The sequence below is a fragment of the Balaenoptera borealis genome, assembly GCF_965194805.1.
Source record: "Balaenoptera borealis genome assembly, chromosome: 18".
Taxonomy (NCBI): Eukaryota; Metazoa; Chordata; class Mammalia; order Artiodactyla; family Balaenopteridae; genus Balaenoptera; species Balaenoptera borealis.
Genome location: NC_138877.1, coordinates 56,059,810 through 56,086,411, shown reverse-complemented (window position 1 = coordinate 56,086,411; position 26,602 = coordinate 56,059,810). Strand labels below are relative to the sequence as shown.

General features: G+C 37.1%; 1 protein-coding gene across 1 annotated transcript; it reads left to right on the top strand.

Moving 5' to 3' along the window:
- The first annotated feature begins 1,535 nt into the window (after nt 1-1,535).
- On the top strand, nt 1,536-12,386 carry SLITRK1 (SLIT and NTRK like family member 1). Its single transcript, XM_082365198.1, has 2 exons — nt 1,536-8,618; nt 9,052-12,386. The coding sequence occupies exon 2, from the start codon at nt 9,105-9,107 to the stop codon at nt 11,193-11,195; it is 2,091 nt and encodes a 696-aa protein (XP_082221324.1). The 5' UTR covers nt 1,536-8,618; nt 9,052-9,104; the 3' UTR covers nt 11,196-12,386.
- The last annotated feature ends 14,216 nt before the right edge of the window (nt 12,387-26,602 follow it).

Below are 26,602 nucleotides of genomic sequence, written 5' to 3'. Positions count from 1 at the left end.
CAAAATTTTTTTCAATTCTCTCTCCTTCCTTGGTTTCTAGACTTTTTCCTTAAAATACTAATTATTTAGTTAATTTTCTAACATTCAACTGTTCAAGCTTATGTACACTTATTTCAACAACAACAATAACCACCAAGAGAGCTTAAGTATGCTGTGCCCTCTTATTCTTATCACAGATACGAATGCTGCCCAAGTTACACCTACTGTGGAGCGGGAGATCTGTTACTTGTACAGCTCCATGCATGAATGATTCATGTCCAAATACTTGTTATAGGAACAGGCTAACTAGAATCTGTGAACTGAAAATTTGCAGGGTTTTCATCCCACTTTTAAATCTACCTAGAGCATACTGGCTAGTACCCTATTTATGTCATTTAATTTACAGATTTCCAAGGGGAGAAATGGCCTCTTTGTTGGGTTGACCATATAATTTATTGTATGGATCAGGACACTTGGGGAAGTGAAGTTGTGTGCTGTGTATATTTACTACTGGAAAAAGCAGCATAAAGCAGGGCTTTTCTAGGAAAACCAGAATGTTATGTTCACTTGACTCACATTTCAGATCAGTCAGATTTCCTGATTTATTCACACAGAAAAAGACATTTAGAGAGAGAAAAGTGAGTAGCTCCCAAAGTCTCTGGAGAGGCCAACCACGTTGGGTAGATGGACAGAAACAAAAGTGGCCCCACTGTCAGAATCCGTTGAAGTCCTGCCGCCGCGGAGCACCCTGTGCTGAGGACGGTGCCGCCGGTGTTCTGACCAGCGGCACACAGTTTGCATGAACCTCACCCTCAGCAGGGGATCCTGAGCACAGGTTCCCTATCAGAGCCGCGCTGCACGCTCCTCCTTGCCGCCAGTACTACCGCTGCTAGTGGAAGTCCTTCTGCTTCTCTTTCCACATGTCACTAGGTCTAATTTCAAACTCCAGACATGTGAGTCTAATTGGCCAGCCCAAGTCATACAGTCTGCTAGAGCCACCGTGAGATCTGGGAAAATGAAGGGCTAAAGTTTTTATCATTGATGATGGTAAGTGTAGGTTATCTCCCAACAAGACTTAAAAGAAACTGACCAACAAGAGTTACGAAGTTAGAGTCCCCCATAAGCACAGTGTACAGAAAACTATGATTTTCTGAGTTTGATGCCAAAGTCCTTGATATGTTCACAGCCTAATAGTTACCATAAATGTAAGAGTTGCTAATTCCAACTGATTAGAAAATGACATGTTTTCTACTTTAACAGATAGTATTTAATCTTTTTCCTTGGGTAATTCAAAGTGCCCGATAGGATTTCCATTTTTCATGATGTTGAAATAAAAGCTGCTAGTACATAGTGCTTGTGCAGAAATCTAAAAGAGATAGTGTTGAATTTTCTCATCAGCTGATTAGATATTAGCCATCCATAAGATGTGATTTAATGGCCATCACAAAAAGCCATCTACCTCTGTTAAATACATCGCTCTACCTGGCCTGCAAGAGTGCGTGTGATTTGGAGATTTATTCCTCCTCTTCAAGATACTGCAGACAAGAATGTAACATCTACCTTTTTTGAAAACTGTTGAAACAGAGTATGGGTATAATACATTTTAAAATTGTTGCATTATCTTGACGTCACATGAACACTCTCAAAAAAGAGAGTCAAATTTTGGCCTGAAATAAGACCCAAGGAAGACATAGTAATATACATGACAAAGATAATAATATAGCTAATGCACAGAAAGAGAGATTTTTTAATAAGAGATATTTTTATTAATAAAAGAAATAAGGAAGACACTTTAGCCTCTTTAAAAATTTGCCACATCCCCCAAAAGACAAATACAATAACAAATAATATTTTTCTTTTTATGCATTTTAAAAGTCCAGTCAATAAGCTGAAGAGGTAAACTCACCGGGTCTTCAGATTTTCTGATTTTCAAATCTTTTATATTCACAACTGTTAGTTTCACAGTCTACTTCCTCTTGCAAAAGTAACAATTCATCCCTATCATTAGCATCATCGCACATCTATTGGTTGTCAACCAGGTGCATGGTAATGTACTAACACTTAAGGGATATACAAAATGTAGGTTAGAAACTCATTTTCTGGAGAAGAAAAATAACTTTATAAATATATGCATGATAACACAGGAGAAAATATATCAAGTGCACATAATGCGTAAAAAACGTGAAACTTAAAAGTCTACCTAAATAATTCATAGATTGTATCTCTTTCCCAAGTTCCTAGTTTGTGAATTAATCCTGTCTCTGAGCTTTCTAACTCCTGTGATCTGCCCCCACTCAATTTATCACTAACTCACATATCACCTTATTTCACTGTTGGTCTATGCACATCACACCACATAATGGGCCCAGTACTCTGCTAGGCGACAGATATAAAAAGATAAAAGGATTTGATCTCTGCCCTCAAGAATGTTACACTCTAGTGAGAAATCAATGCTTCAAACAAATAATTTTTTAAAAACACAATTTAGTAGTTATTCTATTGATGGTATTAAGGTGAAAGGGATTGAGATGCATAGGTGGCTTGGTATGGAAAGGACTCACAGAAGTGATGTTAAGTAAAAGTTATATCTTAAAAGTTGAATAGGAATGAAGAAGGCAAAGGATGTACTCAATAAATAGTTAGAAATTGAAATGAATTTGCTCAAGTAATAAAGTCAGCATTGGCTTCACTTTAAAAGTACTGAACTAGTGGGAAATATTTTAAATGATAATGAATACTGTTGGTAGGGATTTAGGGGAATGGCAAATTTCATCTACTGCTCATGGAGTATAAATTGGCAAAAATTTTGTGTAGGCAATTTGTCAATTTGTATCCCATTTTTCCTATACTTTGACCTGGGAATTCAACTGCTAGGGATCTGTAATAAGAAGATAAATAATGATGTTTACAGTGACTTATGTACAAGCTTGTTCTTTGCAGCATTATGAGAGCAAAATTTTTAGAAAGAACTAAATCTCCAACAATGTGGAATTAGTTCAATGATTATTTTATATCATGCAAAGGAATTCAGCCCCTAACATAATATAGTAATGGGTGTTTATTAACATTGAGCATTTTCACAAATAAATGTTAAGTGCAAAAAGTATATTACAAAATATATGGTTGTATGTTCACAGATTAATTTCTGAGTGCTGCAACTCTGTGATTTTAATTTTGTTCTTGTTGCTCTCAATATTTTCCAAAACCTAAACAAGTAATACGTATTTCTTTATCTTAAAAATGGTAATACATACTTTGTAGGAAACAAAAACAGAGCTCTTTTTCTGTATGTGATTATCTGCATGGTCTTGTAGGATATTTTTTAAAGAGTAGAATAAGTTCTTAACAGCATATACTTAAGCGCCAATTAATATAATAAACAATTGTACAAACATATGTCCTTATTTCAGTATAGTATAGTGTAGTATACTAAAAGGAATAAACTAAGATTTTCTTACATATAAATTTATAGTTTTGATCAATGTTCTTCCCAATAGGTCCAAAACAGTGACTCATGTGAGTTTTATTAGACAAATGGACTTAATGAGAAAATAGGTTCCACTCCAAGATGGTTGAACTTAAGACACAAAGCAGTATAAATTTAAAGCGATATGAACATGAGAAAATGATACTTCAGGACACAAAGTAAAAACGGGAAAGGTATTTTGATATATTCTACTGAGTTTGCTGTTTATTTGATGAGAAATAAAAGTAGGTACATTTTGAAAATCAACTTACTATAAAAGAAATATTTTTACAAAATAATGGCATTTGTAGCAACATGGATGGACCTAGAGATTGTAATACTGAGTGAAGTAAGTCAGACACAGAAAGACACAGATCATATGATATAGCTTATATGTGGAATCTAAAAAGAGGGTACAAATGAACTTATTTACAAAACAGAAGTAGAGTCACAGATGTAGAAAACAAACTTATGGTTACCAGGGGAAAAGGCAGGCGAGGGATAGACAGGGATTGACATATACACACTACTAGATATAAAATAGATAACTAATAAGAACTGGCTGTATAGCACAGGGAACTCTACTCAATACTCTGTAATGGCCTGTAGAGGAAAATAATCTAAAAAAAAAAGAGTGGATATATGTATATGTATAACTGATGCACTTTGCTGTACACCTGAACCTAACACAACATTGTAAATCAACTATACTGCAATAAAAATTTTTAAAAAAGGAAGTTGGAAGATTAAAAGTAAGAAATTTTTTTTTTTTATTTTACTGTTTTGCCTTTTAGAAGTCATCTAATGTGATAATTATCTTGGCACTATATTCCTAGAATGTTATTTGCAATCTACAAAAAGAAAATGGGGGAAATCGTACATTCGAAACATATTAGTTTACAGGTATAATTGATTCGTGTTCTTGTCTCTTAGTTTACAGTTGTTATCAGAAGGAAGAATTCCAACAACTCCTTTATCTTATGAAACATAGGAAAGCATAGTAGTAGATTAAGCTCAGAACTAGTGAATTCTATTCTACAGTTCCTGTTACATTTACTCTTGGCTTCAAGCCCTAGTGAATATGCAAATACATGAACAAAATATCCTAAATCCAAATGTGAAAAGTGTAAGGAGTCAAGACACTAGAGCTTTTGTGAAATTATTTTTTAAAAGTGTTGGATTCAGAAAAAAAGAATTTGAAGAGAACAAAATATCCACAAACTCCAATGATTTAATTTACTAGTAAGGAAACCGATCCAGGGAGAGCTTAATCAAGGTAACAGTCTAGCATATTTAGAATAAATAGGGATTTAGGACTGAGAGTAAAAGTTTGGCTCATGAGTTTATAGCTCTGCTATCTTTCGAAAAGTCAACAGATATTATTTAATCTTGATGTATAACTCAATATTCCTCAATTTCAGTTTCCATATTTATAAAATAGGATAATGGTATCACTATACACCAACAAGTTATCAGTATTTCTCTCTGGAATAAAAGGTAGTGTGGATGAGGAAAGACTGAAGATGAATTTCTTATATATAATTTTGTATTTCTTAAAAATATATTATTTTTATAATTAAAAATCAAAATTGAATACTTTAAAAATTATTGTGAGTATTAAATACTGAAGAATAAAAAGATATAAAAATTAATGTTTGCTATAAAGTCTACTTTTTCATCTTAAATATGCAGGGAACATATGGAAATATCTGGAAATTTTATGTCACTTGCAAAAAAATAGATTATTAACTGATGACCTCTTTCTTAATCTGAATGACTTTGTGATATTTACATGTTACTTGTGTCACTTGAGAGATGAACCTGTTTGAGGAAGAATAAGAAAAAATGAACATTTAACGATGCAATTGAAATACTTCTGGCCACAACATAAAAATGACACTACAGCCCCGAGCAAATATTATCAATTCTCATCATCAGCTGGAGTGTCCTTTATCTCTGGCTCCTGAGATCATCTGTTATAAGAGGCAAAGCAATTGAAGTAGTTCACGTGACCTCAAATAGATATAGTAGAACCCTTTTAAGAAGAGTTCATGCCTAAGAAATGTTCCCCTAAGGCGTTAGAAATGTTTAGATCACATACACATTCCCATATTTTTTTTTACTTCCCACCAAGAAATGTACGGCTGTACTTGAAGAGTTAGCCTTTGGAGGGGTGGGTATACTTTTCTAAGCTGCTTTATTCCTCTGAAATGTACTTATTATGAAAATAATTACTTTAAGAAGACTTTTGTTAACTCATTAACAAGGGTGCATCTTCCATAGAACTATACGTGTGTGACAATTTTTTGCTTACAAATTGGTAGTGGATATCTTCATAGAGGTGATACAACCTTAATATTTTCTTCTGCAGTTTGGCTGTTCATCTGGGCAATACCACATCCTTTTCTTACAGTGCAGAGATAATAAACTATTTGAGGATGGTAGAAAAAATTTTGTAACATATTGAAATAGGAAAATCCTGTCCATAAATTTTCTAATGTGATTGGTGCTTTGAGAGGAAAGAAGCAATCAGGAGAGAAAGATACAGCATTTAATGGGTGGGAGGGGGGTATGAAATCTTAATATCAATTGCTTGTTACCCCAATTCTGTTAATTTAAAGTCAGCTTCAATACATTTCTTTGGGTCTCTTCACATAAAGTATTTATTCAGCAAGTTGAATAAATAAGTAACCAATTAAGCTTAAAGGTGTGATTTTAGATGATTACCATCAATATTTTTCTTCCTAAACAGCCAGCATTTTTCTGTCTCTCCTTCAGTCTTGCCACAGACACTGCATGAGTCTGCCCTCCTCTCTCAGCATGGTTTCTGGGGCCAAGAAGTTTCAGATCTGAGTCCTATTACAAAGAAACAGAAATATCCTTCCCCTCAATTTAACTCCTCCTCCACATCTGCAGTTCTCAACTACATAGCATTATTTTCGTGAAATAGTTTCAAATGGATTAAGCTCTCTTCCCTGTTCCTGCATGTGGTAATAGGTTAAATAAGAACAGAATTGTTTTTAAAAGTGTAATAGGTTGTCTGAAAAAGGCCTTTCATTCTCTCTCTCTCTGTCTCTCTGTCTCTCTCTCTCTCTCTCTCACACACACACACACACACACACGCACGTGTGCGTGCACACCCCATTCTGAGCTGAACCCTCATCCACAACCCTCCACTGAATTTCACCAGAAGACAACAACACAACATTTGATTATATGAAAATATTATATATGGATAAGAAACCTGCCCCTCCCCAGTAATTAGCTTCTGGACCTGGAATAAGAAATCTCCTCTACATTTCCCTGAATTTTCCCAACCCCATTCCTCCCTCCAAATCTTTCACTCTTTAACCTTTTCCAAATACACAATCCTTGAATATTTGATATTTTATGCAGCTTGTTATCAGGCTTGTAACAACTGTCCAACTTGTGTAAGACCTAATTAAAAGGGAAACTGATGTGAACATATGATCTCTGCTTAGACTGAAGAAAGGACCAAACAACATTTTTTTTTAAGTCCTGTAAATTCCAAACACTAAAATAATGCACACAATTTTTAGAAGTATTGATGGAAAAGGTGTTGACTCTAAGTCAGCAAAACAGCCTTCCAGGGAAGCTGCATTGTCACATTCTCTCCCGTCCCAGATGTTAGTAGAACTTGGTTTTTATAAGCTCCATCTAAGTTTGAAGAATCCAGCAATTACTTCCCTGGGAAAAGCCTGAGCACTGTGCCCTGGCAGCACCATTGAGCCGGCAAAGAGAAACTGGCCACTATCTGTAGATAAGTTTCGCACAGAGCCTTAGGGACTGGAGATTTCTATCTCCCTCTAGCAGAATGCAACCGGTTATTTACTTGTATGCATTTTAAATTCGTCCAAACGGATGCAGAAACTTCGTGTGTGTGAGAGTGTGAGGGTGAGCCTGTGTGCGTGCATGTGTGTGGTGTGCACACACGAGTCTGCCAGTGGGTTTTTAAGAGCACTCACGAATCATACTGGGATTTTTCCCTGCCCCCTCCCTCCTTTTCCGGTTCCCAGTGAAGGATTTCGGATCTGGAATCAAAGACGAAAGCGTGCACTGTGTTTTCACCCTGCAGACTTTAGTAACATTCAAGAAATATCATCAGAGAAACCTAACTGTCAATGGCCAAATTGACTAAAATTCTATACCAAGTTTTAAAAAGTATTTGCCTAAATTACATACCTAGCAGCAAAAAAATTCATACCCAATTGTATTGTATAAAATATATATATGAATATATGTTCCAGATAGCTACTTTCAAACATGTTAAAAAGGAAACAAACAAACAGAAAAACGGTTTCAAAGACATCAAATAGCATAAAACATTGTACTGCAGAGACAGAAGAAATGCATTTAAAGCACCGATGAAAATGGCGTGCAGTATAATTACCTCAAATTGCTGTTCGCTTGACACCCTGACACTAATTTTATTCAAGCCATCCGGAAATAAATGTTTTAAAAGCACTCTTTCCAAACGCTGGAGCTAGTGGGGGCTGTGAGGTCGTTAAGGAAAGGAAAGGGTAAAGTTTCCAGCACGCAAAAATAATTAAATAATCCTTTTCAAATAAACGTCTATGTGGATCGACAGCCTTTAATGCCCACATTTTTAACGCTTGCCCTGTACGTGGATTGATTTTTTTTTTCCTTCAGCATTCCCTCACCAGATGGATTTTTGCTACTGCAGATCAGCAGAGGGTGTCAGATCTTTCAGAGTGCACCAGGCTGGAACGAGCAGAGCTTCTTAGCAACTCTCTTCTTCCCCCCTCCCCATTCTCACGCTCTCTCCCTCCCTCAGACAACTCGCCCCCACCCCTCCGCCCCCTCCACGTAATTCCGAAAGAGCAGAAGAAAGAGAAGAACAAGAAAAGAAGATCTAGTAACCGAGAGCCGAAGACCAGAAAAAAAGGCTGAAGAGGAGCGAAGGGGAGGAAAGGGAAACGATGGACAGCCCCAAAACGCAGCGATTGCGGAAATTTTCCAGCGCCATTGGTTCGGCAGCGTGAGTCCTCCGGTCGGGCGTGATTTCAGCACCGGGAGGGGGCTGGACAGCTCCTCGGGGGGACTCCTGGGCAACCCGCAGCCACAGCAAGAACTCCATCAGCAGCCTCAACAGCAGAAGCCGCCGAAAACCCTGCTTTGTATCAGAGGCAAGGTCAGTCCGATGCACAGCCATGCACAGGCAGTGTGCCTGTACTACGCTGCAAACCCTCTGCTTGTTTCTCTAACATGCACTTGCTTCTAATTACTAGCATTGTTCCCTTTCTGGTTAGTGAGGAACACTAGACGAGATTCTGTAAGGGTGTATTTTTAATTTATATGTATATATTTAACTTCTTTTTCGTTATTTTTAAAGGGCTGAGGGGGAGTGGGGTTATTTTTTCTACTTTTTTTTTTTTTTGCTTGCCTTGCACTACGTGCCTGGATAGTTTGTAGATATAATTATTGACTGGCGCCTGGGTTGTTGCAGTGCGGGGGGGTTAGGGAGGAAGGAATCCACCCCCACCCCCCCAAACCCTTTTCTTCTCCTTCCCTGGGTTCGGACATTGGAGCACTAAATGAACTTGAATTGTGTCTGTGGAGAGCAGGATGGTCGCTGTTACTTTGTGATGAGATCGGGGATGAATTGCTCGCTTTAAAAATGCTGCTTTGGATTCTGTTGCTGGAGACGTCTCTTTGTTTTGCCGCTGGAAACGTTACAGGGGACGTTTGCAAAGAGAAGATCTGTTCCTGCAATGAGATAGAAGGGGACCTACACGTAGACTGTGAAAAAAAGGGCTTTACAAGTCTTCAGCGTTTCACCGCCCCGACTTCCCAGTTTTACCATCTATTTCTGCATGGCAATTCCCTCACTCGACTTTTCCCTAATGAGTTCGCTAACTTTTATAATGCGGTTAGTTTGCACATGGAAAATAATGGCTTGCATGAAATCGTTCCTGGGGCTTTTCTGGGGCTGCAGCTGGTGAAAAGGCTGCACATCAATAACAACAAGATCAAATCTTTTCGAAAGCAGACTTTCCTGGGGCTGGACGATCTGGAATACCTCCAGGCTGATTTTAATTTATTACGGGATATAGACCCGGGGGCCTTCCAGGACTTGAACAAGCTGGAGGTACTCATTTTAAACGACAATCTCATCAGCACCCTACCTGCCAATGTGTTCCAATATGTGCCCATCACTCACCTCGACCTCCGGGGAAACAGGCTGAAAACGCTGCCCTACGAGGAGGTCTTGGAGCAAATCCCTGGCATTGCCGAGATCCTGCTAGAGGATAACCCATGGGACTGCACTTGTGATCTGCTCTCCCTGAAAGAATGGCTCGAAAACATTCCCAAAAATGCCCTGATCGGCCGAGTAGTCTGCGAAGCCCCCACCAGACTGCAGGGCAAAGACCTCAATGAAACCACTGAACAGGACTTGTGTCCTTTGAAAAACAGAGTGGATTCTAGTCTCCCGGCTCCCCCTGCCCAAGAAGAGACCTTCGCTCCTGGCCCCCTGCCAACTCCTTTCAAGACAAGTGGGCAAGAAGATCATGCCACCCCAGGGTCGGCTCCAAACGGAGGTACAAAGATCCCAGGCAACTGGCAGATCAAAATCAGACCCACGGCAGCGATAGCTACCGGCAGCGCCAGAAACAAACCCCCAGCCCACGGCTTGCCCTGCCCTGGGGGCTGCAGCTGCGACCACATCCCAGGGTCGGGTTTAAAGATGAACTGCAACAACCGGAACGTGAGCAGCTTGGCTGATTTGAAGCCCAAGCTTTCCAACGTGCAGGAGCTTTTCCTGCGAGATAACAAGATCCATAGCGTCCGAAAATCGCACTTTGTGGATTACAAGAATCTCATTCTGTTGGATCTGGGCAACAATAACATTGCCACCGTAGAGAACAACACTTTTAAGAATCTTTTGGACCTCAGGTGGTTGTACATGGATAGTAACTACCTTGACACGCTGTCCCGGGAGAAATTCGCCGGCCTGCAAAACCTTGAGTACCTCAACGTGGAGTACAACGCCATCCAGCTCATCCTGCCGGCCACCTTCAATGCCATGCCCAAACTGAGGATCCTCATTCTCAACAACAACTTGCTGAGGTCCCTACCCGTGGACGTGTTTGCTGGGGTCTCGCTCTCTAAACTCAGCCTGCACAACAATTACTTCATGTACCTTCCGGTGGCAGGGGTGCTGGACCAGTTAACCTCCATCATCCAGATAGACCTGCACGGAAACCCTTGGGAGTGCTCCTGCACCATTGTGCCTTTCAAGCAATGGGCAGAACGCCTGGGTTCCGAAGTGCTGATGAGCGACCTCAAGTGCGAGACGCCAGTGAACTTCTTTAGGAAGGATTTCATGCTGCTCTCCAATGACGAGATCTGCCCCCAGCTGTACGCGAGGATCTCGCCCACGTTAACTTCGCACAGTAAAAACAGCACCGGGTTGGCGGAGACCGGGACACACTCCAACTCCTACTTAGACACCAGCAGGGTGTCCATCTCCGTGTTGGTCCCGGGACTGCTGCTGGTGTTTGTCACCTCCGCCTTCACGGTGGTGGGCATGCTCGTGTTTATCCTGAGGAATCGAAAGCGGTCCAAGAGAAGGGACGCCAACTCCTCGGCGTCCGAAATTAATTCCCTACAGACAGTCTGTGACTCTTCCTACTGGCACAACGGGCCTTACAACGCAGACGGGGCCCACAGAGTGTATGACTGTGGCTCCCACTCGCTCTCAGACTAAGACCCCCAACCCGGCTAAAGCAGAGGAGGGGGGGGGGGATGGAACTGCCTCGCCCCTCCCCCCACTCCGCCGGCATCCCCGGGGGTCAGAGGAGCCCACACCCAGGTCCAGCGCGCCCCAAGGCTTGATGGACATAGTAAATAAATAACTATGAACTCGCTCAACTGAGAGGGTCTGACCCCTTAGCTCCCTCTGGAAACAAAGAGCAGACTGTGGCGAGCTGGGAGAGCCTGCCAGATCCCTCTTTGCTGCAGCCCCTTTTGACAAAGCCCCGGCGGGGGCCCTGCTCGGAGATCAGACAGTGCCCTTCCCCTCGGGAGAGGGGCTGGAGGGGAAGGTACCGTGGTCCTATGCATATAGACATATACCCACATCTACATAGAGAGATAGGTATCTATTCTTCCCCTGTGGAGTAGCCCGTGAGGAGGGGGGGGCGCGATGGCTCCCTGTTGGCTACGCAGGGATGGGCAGTTGCACGAAGGCATGAATGTATTGTAAATAAGCAACTCTGACTTCTGGCAGAAAACAAAACGTGCTGCATGGCTCGCATGGAATCCACGCGCTCCGGGGACGCTGCCCTCCCGCGACTGGGGACGCCGTCACGTTCACAGCACCCACCCTCTTACCTGATAAATCCCATCGTATCAAACTTTCTATAAACAAAATACAGTATAATCAGAAAGTGCCATTTCGCCATTATTTGTGATCGGTAGGCAGTTCAGAGCGTACGTTTACTGTGAAAAAAAAATGTAAAGGTTTTATTTACGACATTTGCATGGCTAGTCATCAGTTCATTTTATGAGTTAAAAATGTATTTTGTTGAGCAAAGTTTTATGGGTTGTTTTGGGCTCTTTTATTTTGATGGTGATTTTTTTTTTTTTTTTGGAGGGGGAATATTTTTCTATACATATCCAATAATGCCTTCCATCTGAATGTAAAATAAGTACCCATGATTTCTATTATAGTATCAGTGTAATTATTAAGAAAAAAAGATTTTGAGGCAGTTAAGCATGACCAATTAATGTCACTCTAGTGCTTAGGCTGCGATCCAATGGTAGCAATTCTGTGCTGGTGTAAATCTTACTTATAAAGTAGGAAAAAAGAACCGAGAAAGCACGTGGAACTTACTAATTCTATTCGAGGATTTTATAATGGCATATTTTTTCAGTATTAAAGTGAAAATGTTTTCAACTCTGGGTCCTTACATTTTTCCAGCTTCATATTTGCAACTGGTAAATTGGATTTGCGGTGGAAGGGACGCGGGAGGGGGAAGGTTGGGGGTGGATCACTTCAAGAGCTACATTAAGGCTCTCTCTTTAATCATCTCACTTAGCTTTTTACCCTTTACGTAGCTCCCCTCCCTCTCCATCCCCGCCCCCGGACTTTTCCAGCTTTCCGCTGTGGTTAAGGAAGGTCTTTCCCCCGACACGCCCCCTCCCCCTCCCTTTTTTCCCCCTCTCCTGCTGCTGCAGTGAATTCCTTTATTAATACTGGAAATCCCTCACTGCTGCTTCTGCTGCTGCTGCATACACTGCAGATATGTTAAGGATGTTAGTAGAGATTTGATTTAATTGACTCTGTCTACGTCGGTCTCACTAAACAGTGGAGGTTTCACTGGTCAGCACTCTTCGATGAAAGACAGCCCTAATGACTGGCATTTGAGACGCTGCTGGCGTTTTGAATTCAACATCTGCTGAAAACGGTAAAACTAATTAGTGCCCACCCACCCTACCCGCCCCAGCAAATGCATATTGAAATTTGTTAAAGCACTCATCTTTATGGAAATCAATCATTATCCTAAAGAAGTGTTTCTCTCCCATCATTCGGATTTTTGGTTGTGGCCCAGTAATTAACAAGAAAAACATTGAACTGTTTGAATTTTATGAGCCAGTGTAACTCTGTCCTCAGTCATAGTCCTCTGGGATTTCTAAGCAGTCTATTTTATCAGCAGTTAGGGGACAAAACAGCAAATAAAACTACACATTGATGGGGGTCTGCATTCCACCACATATCCACCCTTGAGAAGTATGTTAGAAGACTGCAGACCACAGATTTAAAAAAAAAAAAAAAATTACTGTAAGATTGTAAATCAGCTAATGAAAGCCCCCAGAGCAGTTGTAAGAAGATTTGCCTTCTAGAACTCATATTCTAAAGAGAAGCAATTTCCCAGAACAGTGATGTTCTGGAGTATGTATTATTTATTTTAATGTTTTTTAAATAAAATCCTTATTATAAACCATCACTATTCCTAAGGCCATTCATCATTTTCTCTCTTGATTCTTTTGTTTGTGGACTGCATTTCATAGTAGTAAGGTTGTAACCCACTATCCTCTGACAAATATTATGGGTTGTTATTTATTTATTCATTTTTCATGTGAAGGCCTTAATTCTTTTATGGAAAGACAACTGGGTTCCTTGTAGGCAATCAACAGACTTATTCTTGATTGAAAAGTTGGGGGAGGGGAAGAGTTATATATTCAAGGATATTATGACCTTAAGAAGGAAAAGAAAAGATGGCAGGTGTTCTATGTTTCTGGTGGAAAGTGACACTTGAAAGATACCTAGTGAGGCATGATGGTAATTTTAAAAACTGACACATGATTAGTTTAAGTCAGGAAAATAGAACTTCTGGTAGAAAGTGTGCACTGGGGCATGAACTTTTCTTCATAGTAATTAGAAAGAAATTAAAATATAGAAGGCAATGTTAAAGGTATTTTTAAAAGATTAGCTTCAGTGGTTTCTGAGTGGTCATTGTGTCCAGGCATGTGCTAAGTGATTTACAGAATTACTTAATTTAGCCCTCACAAGTGCATAAAAATTTAATAAGATATTGTTATTTCTATTATACCAATGAGAAAATTGAGCCTTAAAAAAAGTAAGCAATAACTCAAATCTGGTAAATAGTGGAGCTGTATTTAAATACAATTTTCCTCTTACTCCAAAACCTCACTCTTTGAATGGAGTAGTCAGATATATTTGCCTGGTAATTTCTTAAAGAATGCTATCCTTTTTATATATAAATATATATATATATATATATATGTGTGTATATAGCTGTAAAAATACAATATAAAAATTAAGGACCCTGGTTTTATCTTCTTAATTCAGTATGTATTGGTGGCCCTTTATATTTCCAGTATGTCTTGCAACAGAAAAAATTGTCCTATATTTGAAGGAGATAACTTAGTGTGTTCTCCAAGACTGTATAAGAAGATTTAACATATAAGAAAAAAATGAATGTGCTGTATGAATTTATGAATTATATAAGTTCAAATCATTAAATCTAAATTATCTATATATTGATTCTAAAATATTAGGACTATCAAATATTTTAATACATAATAATATATGTTAAAAATCCATGTAGAAAAGATATTCAATGATTTCATAAGAGCATTTGTTATTTAGACAATGTTTTATTTATTTTGATAAAGTATCTCTGGCACAGTTACATATATAAACTAACATATAGTTTATATATGTATGTATATATATAAGCTTAATTTGCAGGATACATAATATATATGGTCTCACCATATAACTTTCACTTAGAAGTACTTAGCTTCTTGTCTTTGTTTTGTCTTAACATACAATGCTCATATAACGGTAGTTACCATGTGCTTTAGTTGAGATATCTTGTTTCCAGTTAAATCATCCTTTAATTCATCAAAGTAAGAGATTTTAGTTGTGCCAGATGGCAAAGGAGGAAAGGAGATATCTTGGTTAGTTCCCACTGCTTTAAAGAAAGTAGTACCTTCTGTGGCAGCTGGTGTAACTAAGAAGATCTTAGAATTTAAGTTGTTGCCATAGAAACTTATTGTTTAACCATTTTTACATGTTTATCCAGGAGGAAGCTGGAATAGCTGATCTAACATTACTATAACAGGATTCTTTTTCTTAACAGTCTTTATATCAGATGTAATTAGAATTGTCAGGCATTTTAATGTGTCAAAATTATACTGGTGATTTCAAGGACAGTTTGTTAATTTAGCTTTTCCCAGAATTGCTGATAAATGTGTTTGGTATGTACAGAGAGATGGATGAATTTGCAAGGGTGAACAGGGAAGTGTGTGTTTTTAATGTGTTGGTAGAATATGATGTAGTGTGGTTTCTAATTTACCTCTTCTGCGAGCTAATTTATAAATACTAGTTTTATTTGTATGCTTATTTGAGGAAAAATGGAAATATAAAATGTGCTAAAATTTTAATTTTAGCATGTATTCACTTTTGTTTCATTTTCTTTCTTATTTCAATCTATTCCAAATGTAACATATTATTTAATTTTTAAAAGATGAACTATGATATCAACAGATATAGTAAATGCAATGCATACTCAAAATTATTGTTACATGATTTGCTTCAATGTGATCCAGAACCATAAAAAACAGAGGCTAAATTAAATAAATTTAACTTAATCCCCTGGCATTTTCTTTCATCTATAAAGTCACCAAAAATATGATTATAAAAAGTAACATACAGGACATGGAGGACTTTCGTCTTTGTGTTGAAAGTGAAAGAAATGCCACTAAATGGTTTCATGAAAGTACGTGTCACAAACAGAACAATCCTGACCTGAATCAATATCTACTCTGTTCTGGCCTATCAAAATTTGATCGGGTTTCAGAAAAAATTAAATAGTTAAGATAATAACAGATTAAGTGTTTAAGGACTATAATTTTATAATGAAATGGATCACTGAAGCAATCATCTTAGATTATTAAAGCCCAGTATCACCCTTTGGCCTCAATTGACTGGCAGTTTTAGTTAATTGGCTTAGATCCCGAATATCTAATTAATCACCCTTCTCCTTCCATTTACTAGCTAAATATATACTATATTGCATACTTGAAAAATAATTATATTTCCTAATTGAACTTCGCACAAAGCTGACAGGAGAATTATCTACTTGTTGAAAGAATTTCGAATGAGTTAGAACCTACAGATTCAATAGTCAATTGGCAACAATATTGGGTACTTGTTACATGAAAAATATTGTAGATGCTCTCTTAGAGAATAAAAAAAGGTAGTTCTAACCTCAAGGAGTTTACAGCCTACAAAATGAGATACATACATCACTGTAATTTTAGAATAGTTCATCATTGATCATTTTTAAATGATGTGATGCCACTAGAAAATTTTGTTTCTTTTAAGTAATTTAAGGTCTTGGCCATTTGGATAACTGCAGTTGTCACATAAGTTTTATTACCTCTTGTTCGAAGAGTTGAAAATCTTAAAACAATGTTTTAAAATGAAAGAGGTACTTTCATTACTTTTCTAGGTTTATCTCTTCTTCTATAAAATGGGAATAATGTCTGCTCTTTTGTAAATTCACTAAGAGTTTCCTAACTAATCCTTCTAAAAAGAAACCATCAAACCAGTTTTTATCTTAACAAATGGATGACTGATAATTTTCAATGTCAGTTATTTGAGAAATCAAATATAAATTTCGAAAGCTGAATAAAATATTTTATGGTATCATAAGAATTTTGGAGTAGCTATCTCTGGGTACTTAGTTTTGATTTGTGTTGTTTATAATATACATAAAATAGATAACAGAAGCTTTAATATATTATATATACTTGAAAATTTTTATGGTAAAGCTAATAATCCCGTAGCCATTTCTTATTTAGTAAAGCCTAATCTTCAGTTACCTAGTAATGCGTTCCAGGTGTGCAAGTCCAGAAAGCAGTAAGCAAAGTCATGCATTTACTAACTTCTATGCATTATTCCCTTTGCCTCTAACTCCATTTCTTTTCTTGGCAGAAGAATACAGGAGGAAAACATATTTAGCTACAGCATATCAATAGAGTCAATATATAGTGAAAAAATGAGAAGGGCCTCAAATGTAGATGGTCGATCCACAGTGCAGAGAAGTGCTCTCTCTGCCTCCCAGGAAAGGAGGATGAGTGGAAAGGGCCACTATTAGCATAAACAATAATGGTTCTTACCAGATTCAGTGATATTTATTGTGTAATTTTCTTTTTTAAATCAATATCTTTTTAAAATTTCCAAAAGGCATATGATACAAGAAAGTTATGCTCATTATTACAATAGTAATATGATTTGAATAATATGTAGAAATTTTTGCCACTTCTATAAAACAATAGGATTACAAAATAGCAAATGAATTTGAAATAATGACATTGCCTATACATTATTGTAAAATCCACATGCTTAGTCCAGGCATTTTTATTTATTAAAATAATTATTTTATATAATTTAAGTAATCCTACATGACTAAACTGTTGTATAATATATGCAATCATATCGAATAATAATTATTTGCTAATTTCTGTTCAGTTAGATAATTTTTGTAGCTAATCTGGTAAAGTGGCAAGTCCAGTTAACTTTACTTAATTGGATATATTTTGCACCAGTTTGGGTTTTGGTGGCTATACAGCAAATGTTTGAGTATGGCTTTGGCATCACTGAGTTGGAAATTTATGTTAGTGAATTTCTCAAGGTTCCTGAATAATGGATCTAAATTGCCTTAACTCATTATCAGATGAATCTAAAGGGAATGAAATGACTAAAGCAAATAGTTTAATACCGTTAATCCCTCTGTTTCCTTAATGACTAAATGTGTTCTGATGACTCAATACATGCTTTAATGAGGGAGCTTAATTTTATTATTATTATTATTATTTGTGGGAATCAGAAAATGTTACATTTTAAATTTTTCAGCAAAACTTTGCATGGCATTTGTATTTTTCACCAGAATGATCAACATTCTAACAATCGGGTTTCATGTTACAGATGGTATTTGGTATAATTAGACATTAAGACATAACAAGCAGAGTATTCCAGGAGGGTATTACATCTTATGGTATAATATTATGAGGAATAAGACTTGAAGCCAAGAAACTAAAAGCTGGAAACAGTAATAATCCCGGAGAAATGAATTACATGGAATGTCATGTTACTATTATAACTTAAATTTATAACACCACATTGAGAAGAAAGTCAGATCAGCCCTTTTGAACATTATTTGCATAAGCATGACATTACTTATTGCCAGCCCAAAACTATTCATGCGACAAGCTTTGTATAACATAGAACCTTTTTCTCAACATCTTCACATGGATAGCTAATATAGTGCCTGTTAAATTTCCATGCCTGAAAGCCCAATCTACACACTTGATGAGTAATCAAATTCATAATTGGAAACAGAATTACTTTCTTTTATAAAGGCATGGTTTTTAGTTCATAATATCTTAAACTAGTGTGACATATTTTAAGAAGAGAAATTTCAGTCCATATTTATGTAAGCTTTTAAACCATGATTGAGGAATATTTTGACTACAGCCTTATAATAGTGTATTCCTCAAGACTAATACAATTGTCAGTGGTGTATGTACCATGTAGCTCAAGACATTTCAAGGAGGCAAAATAGCACTGGTGTCAGGGAGATACATCTTAATTATGCCTAATTCAGAAAATTAAAGCAAAGGAAGAAAAACAACTGAAGATGATGGAAATTTTACTTTGATATTTATTGATCCCCTACTGCATGCCAGGCGCTTAAGCAGAGGTTCTAAAACAACACAGAAAAGACTAGATTTCTGCTCATCTGAATTTACATTCTATAGGGGATTATGCAAAACCAAACAAAGATAATGGTAAACCACTGACTGATGCAGAGCTATGAATGAAATAAAATGCGGGAGGTACTGGTGATCTCTTTTTTTTAGGATGGTCATGGAAGTTCCCGCTGAAGAGATGACGCATGAACTAAGTGAAAATGTTGAGACAATCATTTGAAGGTTAGATAAAGAGAGATCCTGGCAAACAAATCATCAAGTACAAAACATCCTGATTTATAAACGTGCATGAAATGTTTAGGTACCAGAAAGAAGGCCAGAATGGCTGGCATCTGACCATAGGCAGATATGAAGTGGAAGAGGCAGAGAGAAAACAGAGAATGCCTTATAAGCCATAGCAAGGAGTTTAGATTTTATTTCAAGTATAACAGAGAGATTTAAGCAGGCAAGTAATATGATACAAGTAGTTTAAATAGCCATTTTGGCTTATTTAGTGATGAATTATTGGGGGGAAGTAGAAGGCATGGAACTGCTCTTGCAGAGTTTGGGAAGGGCATGATGGCCTCTTGGACAGTCGTGGTAGTAGTGGAGGTGGACAGAAGTGGTGAGCTTGGTGGTAAATTTTTGGTGTCCAGCAGAACTCTGTACTGGAGCAGATGTGGGAGTGCCAAGGAAAGGAAAAATAAGGGTATGCGTGTGTGTTTTCTTTATCAACTAACTTGGTGACGGTGTCTTTTATTGAGAAGGGAAGGCTGGAGGAAGCAGGTGTAGGTTTTAGTGTTAGATTTTGAACATGGTAACAGTGAGATGCCTATTTACAGATTATGGGTAGACTTTTGGACATAGAAATATGGAGCTCAGGGAGAGTTTAGGGAGGAAAACATAGACTTGGAATTCATCATTCATCTTTTATTGATGGCTCTATTTTATAAAATTAAAAACTAAGCCTACGGTTGCATTCAACTGGTATATTCTACCTTCAGGGCAGGTTTATTGAAAATTGAATGTAAACTTGGTTTTAGACTTAACTGTTGTAGGAAAGGTATAAAACATGTGTGATATCTCTAAAATCTGTACATTTTCCCTCAAACCAGAAGACTATGCATAAAACCTAGCAAAATATTCATTTATGAAAATCAATTGAAAATGAAAGAAAATGGCCTGGAAAAGGCAAAACAGCTTGTGATATAAAGGTACAGTGTAAACTTTAAATTGAAATGCTTAAGCTCTTTGCTTTAATAAGCGTATTTCTGAGTGAGAAGGAAGCAAACAATTTTACCCATTACCAGTGACAAAAGACTTAACTTCTTTTTTTCCGCAAGAGGAAAGATTTCTGGCAAAGGAAGATTAGTAATCAATAGTAAGACAAGAATGAGGATGAGGCTGTTCTTATTTGGTAGTTAGTCAAAGGTTGGACTCTGTTACGGGAAGCTTTATTTTACTTTTGCTTGCAACTCTGTAGTCTGGTCTGGTTAGCGCTTAAAAACCCTATGCCACATTTGGTATTTAGTCCACACTTCGAGTAGACAGCACAATAAAACACATTTCATGTTTTCTTCATAGAACGGTCTATCTGCATCAATCAGCACACCATCACTAACTGTCTCTAATCTCTAACAACTGAAGTGTAATTGAACTTAATCTTCAGAGTAAATTGTGATTACTTTTCATTTTATTTTTTTGTCCTGCTGAAATTCAAATATTCATTTTAGATATTGTACAAGAATACTTTTCCCTCTTCATAAGGCCCTAAGTGGCTTCCGTTCTTTCTGTATGGTTGGGATGCCATGATGTAAATACTCAGCTTATTTTTAAAAGGAAAGTTAAAAGCTGGATGACAGCTCTGCTTGGTTTCTCACAAGACAGCCTCTCGGTGCTACAGAGTTTAAAGTCTTTGGGATCTTATTGGGTCGGTAACAAGGAACCTAGAGTCAGAAGGCCTTGATTCTGGATTACGTACTAGGCAAGGCTCTTAATTCCAGTAAGTCTCAATTTTCATACCTAAAATGAGGCTGTTGGGCTAGAATCAAGTGGTCAGAAAACTTTTTCTGTAATGGGCCTGATAATAAGTATTTTGGGCTCTGTGGACTTAGATGCAAAATCTAGGACATTATGTAGATATTAAGTCCATATGTAGATATGTATTGAACAAGAGAGAAAACAAATTTCCAAAAATTTGTGTTGAAAAAATTCAAAACTTTATTTACTGACACTGAAATTTGAATCTTATATAATTTGTACATGTTAAAAAATATTATTCTTTGGATTTTTTAACCATTCTAAAATGCAACAACAAGTCTTAGCTCACAGGTGGCATAAAAACAGGCAGCAGGACTGATCTGGCCTGTGGGGGGTAGTTTGCCATCCCTGGACTAGATTAACTCTAAATTCCTCTAATAAAATGCAAATCGAATCTTTATTATAGATTCATTAAAATATCTCAACATATTTTGCATTATACATATTACATAAAATTTTCAAAATTATATAGGATATTTCTCTAAGTTTTTTCCATTCAGTATATGGATATTTTAAATTATACCAGGGAATTTTATTAGAATATAATTTTAAATGCGGACAAAATAGGCCAGGGATAAAATAATGATTGAAGAGGACTGACAATAAATTAGTCATGTTTGATCAAGAATTACTGGAGTGGTTAAGAATCCCATGTCTAGAATCAGACTGTATCAATTCTAATCCTAGCTCTGGCTAGCTGTGTGAACTTGACCAAGTTATTAACCTTCTTGCTCCTTGATTTTCTCGCTTGTAAAATGTAAATGACAATGATAGCGTCTACTTCATAGCAATATCATGAATATTAAATGCATTAGTACACTTAAAATGCTTGTAAGAGGTTAATACATGATGAACTCTCAGAAAGCTTTAGCCATTAAGAGTGGCTGTCTATTGCATAAATATTTTTACATAATTCTCAAAATAATTATATCTGGTAGGTCATTTTTTAAAAATCACTATTTTACAAATAAAGAATCTGAAGATTAGAAAGCAATTTACCTGGGAGTACGCTGCTCAGTGGCAGAGCCAAAATGCAAAGCCAGATCAGAAGGACTTTAAAACAAATGCATTTTAACACGCAACTGGGTATTTGATGGGAGATTATCATATCTACCCAACCCAACCTTCTGTGACATTTTTTCTGACATCCATGTTGTTGTTTTTCCAGGGATTACAGGTATATAATGCTATCTTGTTATGTTTCCCCATTCCACAGCCACATTGAAGTAAACACATAATTTTAAAAAAATTTTTGACACAAATTTACCTGCATCCCACAGCTTGTTCTATTACTGGACCGTAACTGACACTCTAAAATTTAATTTCTCTTCCTTTTGTACTTCCACTTCCTAAACTCCATTTAAATCTCTACGTTGTAGCTATTTTTAGCTAATCCACAGGAAGAAAAGAAAAAAAAAAAAAACAAAAAAAAACCTCAAGCTAAATAGTACTAAGGTGAGAAGATAGCTTAAAACAACAATTTTTTTTTTGCAAGAGGTGGAGTATTTTAAAAAATTTAATAGCAGCCTGGTAACAAATAAATGCATTTTTAATGCTAGTATTTTAATAGGGATATTTGGCAGGAAGAAGGTTTCTTAGTTTTTCAAATTACATATAAATATGATACGGAGCCAACTCACTTTTTTTTTAAATAAAGAAATCTGAGAGATTCCTTCTCCATCATCTAAGATAATGAGAATGCAGAATTTTGCCTTTTGGCTGCTTCCAAGGTGTCCAATAGAACTGGGGAGGGAATTCAGACTGGTGCTTGTTTAAGACAAATTCTCCACCAAAATCAGTTACAGAATTGAACAAGTATTGTATCTGGTTTTGAAGACTCTGTATTAGTTGTAACCAGAACCACAGTTCTTTTTGTTTGGCATAACACCTATCTATGAATGCATCTATAATATAGTATTATTGCTATTGTGAGCATGCTAATAATCCATGCTATCTTCTGGGAAGGCAGTTCATTTTGCTTTCCAATGCCAAAAGTGAAACAGGCTAAGATGTCAGAATACATTTGCTTAGGATAGGAAACACGCTTTCCTCCCAGGGACTACTTCCAATATAATCTGTGGTGACTCTCCTATTTATAGAACTGTTTCATTATTCCCAAGGTCCAAGAGATATAAAGACTAAGGTCTCCAGAAATGATTTTTTGATTTTAAAATTTGGAGAAATACTGCATTAAATAACTTAAGTACTAGTCCTTACTGTAGGACTTCACTGATTTCAAGAAATATTCTGAGTCCCCATGAGAAATGTGTGATATGCAATATTTCCCACACTTATTGACCTTAGAAGCCACTACCCTCTTGTCATTCACAACACCCTTTGTTTATTTGTTTGTTTTTTCCAGAACACTTATTTACAGACTTGCAGGGCAGAAGAGATAATTGCCTGATACACCTAATTTGGGAGGGGAAAAACAAAACAAAATAAGCTCGGATCTTAGAAAACCAAATTCATAGTTTAGTGGTCTAAAATAATAGGCTTAGAGCCAATTCCTTCTGAAAGAAACTAGTGTTTCAGAGAAATAATAATAATAAAAGAAAAAGAGAAGCCATTGCATTTTTTCCTATGGCTTTCAGGCATCTCTGAGTCTAAATTGTGTGCCATTTACCATGAAGAACTTGGCCTTTCTTCAATTACGCCATCTGTTGAAACACAGGATAGATCACTACTTATGACCTAGTGGTTCAAAATAACTTGTGTCTCAAGAAATATAGAACATGGCATAGAACAAATTTTCTCTATTACTATGGCTCTGGAAGATCCTTCCGTTTAGCCCATTTTTAAGGGGAATAAGATTCATTGCTCACACTAGAGTTTATTTGAAAACAGTGTACCCTTCAAAAGTTACCGGAATCCCACTTGTCTTTAATGAGTTGTCCTTTTCATATAGGGACTTCATAAGCCTAACAAAATGTAACTAATAATAAACTGATGGTCTATGCTGATTAGTATGCAGTTCCTTAAATATGTAACTGGGTGACTTTCTTACTGACCGTTATAAGCAAGTGTATTTCCTGTAATTTGGTGTGTTAAAATGCTGATTGATCTTCCACCTGAACTTATCAGCTAAGACCATACTTAATGAAACAAAAGTTCAACTTCTTTTAATTTGAACTATTTTTTTAATTCAGTAAGCAAATCTACTTGACGAAAAATTCACCTCCCACCTTCTTTTAAAATAATTTATACCTATGTTCACTGTGATAAATAGATATTATTGAACATTAGAAAATCTGCACCCTTTAGATTTTACTGACATTGTAAGTTCTTCCTGAGCAAGGTTCATATGTTCTGGATCTTTTATCCACCTTGATTATTTGAAGAATGATACATGATTAATGTTAGTTGATTGAATGAATATTTATAAAAACACATATCTTTATGCTTTAAGTATAGTTGCAAAATGGCAAAACGAAATTATTATTTTCAGGACCCATACTCTTCTCAAATCAAGTATTATCCAAATGACAAAGCATGATATTTGTAAATAAATAACTCCATTCTTAAGTCTATTATAGAGATAAAGGTGGTTACCTTCCTAAGAGGGCATAGGGCTTAATCTTTTTGATAAGGTAATCATAATATATTTGATATATGGAGCTAGAAATAGATTTATATAAAATTAGATTTACATAAAAAGCAAAGTCATAGTGCTGTAATTCAGAAAAAATATGCCTATAAAGAGATTCTTTTAAAAATCTACTGAAGAGACCTTCAAGATGGCAGAGCAGTAAGACGTGGAGATCACCTTCCTCCCAACAAATGCATCAGAACTACATCTACATGTGGAACAACTCCTACAGAACACCTACTGAATGCTGGGAGAAGACCTCAGACTTCCCAAAAGACAAGAAACTCCCCATGTACCTGGCTGTATGGCCAACAGGGTCTTGGTGCTCTGGCCGGGTGTCAGGCCTGTGCCTCTGAGGTGGGAGAGCCAAGTTCGGAACATTGGTCAACCAAACGCCTCCTGGCTCCACGTAACATCAAACAGTGAAAGTTCTCCCAGAGATCTCCATCTCAACTCAAAGACCCAGCTCCACTCAACGACCAGCAGGCTACAGTGCTGGACACCCTATGCCAAACAACTAGTAAGACAGGAACACAACCCCACTCATTAGCAGAGAAGCTGCCTAAAATCATAATAGGGTACAGACACCCCAAAACACACCACTGGATGTGGTCCTGCCCACCAGAAAGACAAAATCCAGCCTCATCCACGAGAATACAGGCACCAGAACAAAGGAGCACCTCAATACATAAGGCGAATGCTAACAGCCATTAAAGGGGAAATCGACAGTAACACAATCATAGTAGGGGACTTTAACAGCCCGCTTTCACCAATGGACAGATCATCCAAAATGAAAATAAATAAGGAAACACAAGCTTTAAATGATACATTAAACAAGATGGACTTAATTGATATTTATAGGACATTCCATCCAAAAACAACAGAATACACTTTCTTCTTAAGTGCTCATGGAACATTCTCCAGGATAGATTATATCTTAGGTCTCAAATCAAGCCTTGGTAAATTTAAGAAAATTGATATCGTATCAAGTATCTTTTCCAACCACAATGCTACAAGACTAGACATCAATTACAGGAAAAAAATCTCTAAAAAATATAAACACATGAAGGCTAAACAATACATTACTAAAAAACCAAGAGATCACTGAAGAAATCAAAGAGGAAATCAAAAAATACCTAGAAACAAATGACAATGAAAACGTGACAACCCAAAACCTATGGTATGCAGCAAAAGCAGTTGTAAGAGGGAAGTTTTTTTTTTTTTTTTTTTAAACATCTTTATTGGAGTATAATTGCTTTACAATGGTGTGTTAGTTTCTGCTTTATAACAAAGTGAATCAGTTATACATATACATATGTTCCCATATCTCTTCCCTCTTGCATCTCCCTCCCTCCCACCCTCCCTATCCCACCTCTAGGTGGTCACAAAGCACCGAGCTGATCTCCCTGTGCTATGCGGCTGCTTCCCACTACCTATCTATTTTACATTTGGTAGTGTATATATGTCCATGACACTCTCTCACCCTGTCACATCTCACCCCTCCCCATATCCTCAAGTCCATTCTCTAGTAGGTCTGTGTCTTTATTCCCATCTTGCCACTAGGTTCTTCATGACCTTTTTTTTTTTTTTTCCTTAGATTCCATATATATGTGTTAGCATACTGTATTTGTTTTTCTCTTTCTGACTTACTTCAGTCTGTATGACAGACTCTAAGTCCATCCACCTCACTACAAATACCTCCATTTCATTTCTTTTTATGGCTGAGTAATATTCCATTGTATATATGTGCCACATCTTCTTTATCCATTCATCCAATGATGGACACTTTGGTTGCTTACATGTCCTGGCTATTGTAAATAGAGCTGCAATGAACATTTTGGTACATGACTCTTTTTGAATTATGGTTTTCTCAGGGTATATGCCCAGTAGTGGGATTGCTGGGTCATATGGTAGTTCTATTTTTAGTTTTTTAAGGAACCTCCATACTGTTCTCCATAGTGGCTGTATCAATTTACATTCCCACCAACAGTGCAAAAGGGTTCCCTTTTCTCCACAACCTGTCCAGCATTTATTGTTTCTAGATTTTTTTGATGAGGGCCATTCTGACTGGTGTGAGATGATACCTCATTGTAGTTTTGATTTGCATTTCTCTAATGATTAATGATGTTGAGCATTCTTTCATGTGTCTGTTGGCCATCTGTATATCTTCTTTGGAGAAATGTCTATTTAGGTCTTCTGCCCATTTTTGGATTGGGTTGTTTGTTTTTTTTGTTATTGAGCTGCATGAGCTGCTTGTA